The 1956-nt window shown below is 38.3% G+C and overlaps 1 protein-coding gene across 1 annotated transcript; it reads right to left on the reverse strand.

The window, feature by feature from the left end:
- Positions 1 to 242: 242 nt before the first annotated feature.
- Positions 243 to 1320, reverse strand: LOC120991761 (putative claudin-24). Its single transcript, XM_040420536.1, has one exon. It carries the CDS (start codon positions 1187 to 1189, stop codon positions 527 to 529), a length of 663 nt encoding a protein of 220 aa, XP_040276470.1. The 5' UTR covers positions 1190 to 1320; the 3' UTR covers positions 243 to 526.
- Positions 1321 to 1956: the final 636 nt, after the last annotated feature.

Below are 1956 nucleotides of genomic sequence, written 5' to 3' on the forward strand. Positions count from 1 at the left end.
AGATTACATGTAATGAGGGTTATTTTGATCAAACACTACTTTTAACTGAAATTATGAACAGTGGATGAAAGGTCTGTGCCAAATACCAAAAGAGAAAAGCAGAATCATCACTATAAATACATATACAATGGAGTGCTGCACCTGTGCCTCATTATAGATGGTGGATACATTAACACTATGAATGCACAGACTTAACCAATGTGTAAACTGAAACCACAGGAAGCATGACATAATATTTTAGCTTTGTCTCATATATCCTGGCTCCAGTGCACATTTTACTAGGTTGCTGGACCCTTTCTGAAGACCCAACATCCAACACTGTGTTATTCTCTAAAAAATTGTGATAATACTGGTATGACTGACTTGCATATAGCCAAATCTTAATGAATGGCTAGCAATGCCATTGCCTATTAGAGTCAAAACACAATAATAGTCAACTGAAAAAAGTAGAAAATGAAACATTAAAAAAACTCAAATTCAGAGACCCACATCTACATGGTTTAAGATCCACAGCTACGCTTAAATGTCATATAGTGAGATCTGGATATTTGAAGTTTACTGATAAACATTGTTCTTGCTGCTTGGTAGGCTTGTAGGATATAGATGTTGAGTCAGAAGATGTGAAGCAGTAGGAGAAAGCAAGGAGAGATCCACCAAGAATGAGGAAAAAACCTCCAAACCAACCCATAAAGAGAGCTTCACCAAACTCCCATCTTGGAACAATGTCTGGGATAGACTCATCCCAAAACTCCTGAACAGTGTCATAAGCCACCCAGGAGACTGGAACTAAAGCACTTAGTCCTGAAGTCCAAAGCATGATGCCTCCTAGAAGTAGGAGTCGAGTCTTCAGCTCCTGATTTCCTGCCCCAAATTTCACACATTCTAAACCAGGGCTGGAGATGACAAGTCCAAGCATCCCAGAACCATTGGATATGAACATTAAAATCCTTGAAATCCTGAGCTCCGATGAAAGAGCCAGGAAAGAATCAAAGTCCTTGCATTGCATTCCTCCTTCCTCTTGAACAACGCAGGTCTGCCAGAGTCCCATAGTCCAGTTCTCTAATTCATTTAAATCTAGATTCAAGTTTTTCCAGAGAGGCACATATGTAGTCACACAGGACAGAATCCATCCAGTGAAAGACAAAAAAGTTCCTCCAAACTGTACGTAAGTTCTTGTGGCCAAAGCCATACTTGATTTATTCCTTGAAAGAGTTTTTGTAAGTACACCCAAGCAGCTATCTGGTGTCTTGCAGTTGATAGTGAACTAATAATCGTGGCTTCTAGCTACAGGGAATATAAGCTTTAGACTTTAACCCATGAGTGGCCTCAAAACAAGGTTTTGTTCTTACAAAAGATAGTGTTTCATATAGATGAGGGAGGAATTCCTGGCAGCTAGGAGTTAAGTTTATGATAAGCATTTGATCTGTTACCTTTCAATTTGCTGAGTAAAATTATATCCCAATGCCTGATGATTACTAGCCAGTGGGTGAACAAAGAAAGCTCTATGACCCCTCACCCTAAAACACAACAGTAATCATTGTGCTTCAATATGGATTAATTAGATTTTAAAGGGTGATAAAAGCCTTCTCTGTTTGTAACAGGACTTCATTGTAATATGTGTACCTGACAATCAGGTATGTAGAAATAAGCCGTGCATAAAAATGGAACATGAATGGAAAGTTTTTGTGCATTAAATGAGGACACATTGAAACTTTTATTAAATGAAGTGCCTTGTATCTTTTGATAAAGAAGGTTATTGTTTTTGGGCTAAGGTTATTACACATGCTAAAGGTAGAAAAGCCTACATAAGGAGTCACACAACACAAGCATCTATTCACAGTAACGTAGGTGACACATTAGCTGTTCAGAAATTTGCAACCAGTTTAAGAAGGGCAATAATGAGAAAGTTAGCATTACTTCTTTGGCTCTGTGCATATCACACTCATGATTTGAGCA

The sequence above is a fragment of the Bufo bufo genome, chromosome 2, assembly GCF_905171765.1.
Source record: "Bufo bufo chromosome 2, aBufBuf1.1, whole genome shotgun sequence".
In the NCBI taxonomy this organism is placed as follows: Eukaryota; Metazoa; Chordata; class Amphibia; order Anura; family Bufonidae; genus Bufo; species Bufo bufo.

Bases quoted from the DNA above. Each gene is read 5' to 3' on its own strand.
- LOC120991761 (XM_040420536.1), bottom strand. From the start codon at position 1,189: ATGGCTTTGGCCACAAGAACTTACGTACAGTTTGGAGGAACTTTTTTG.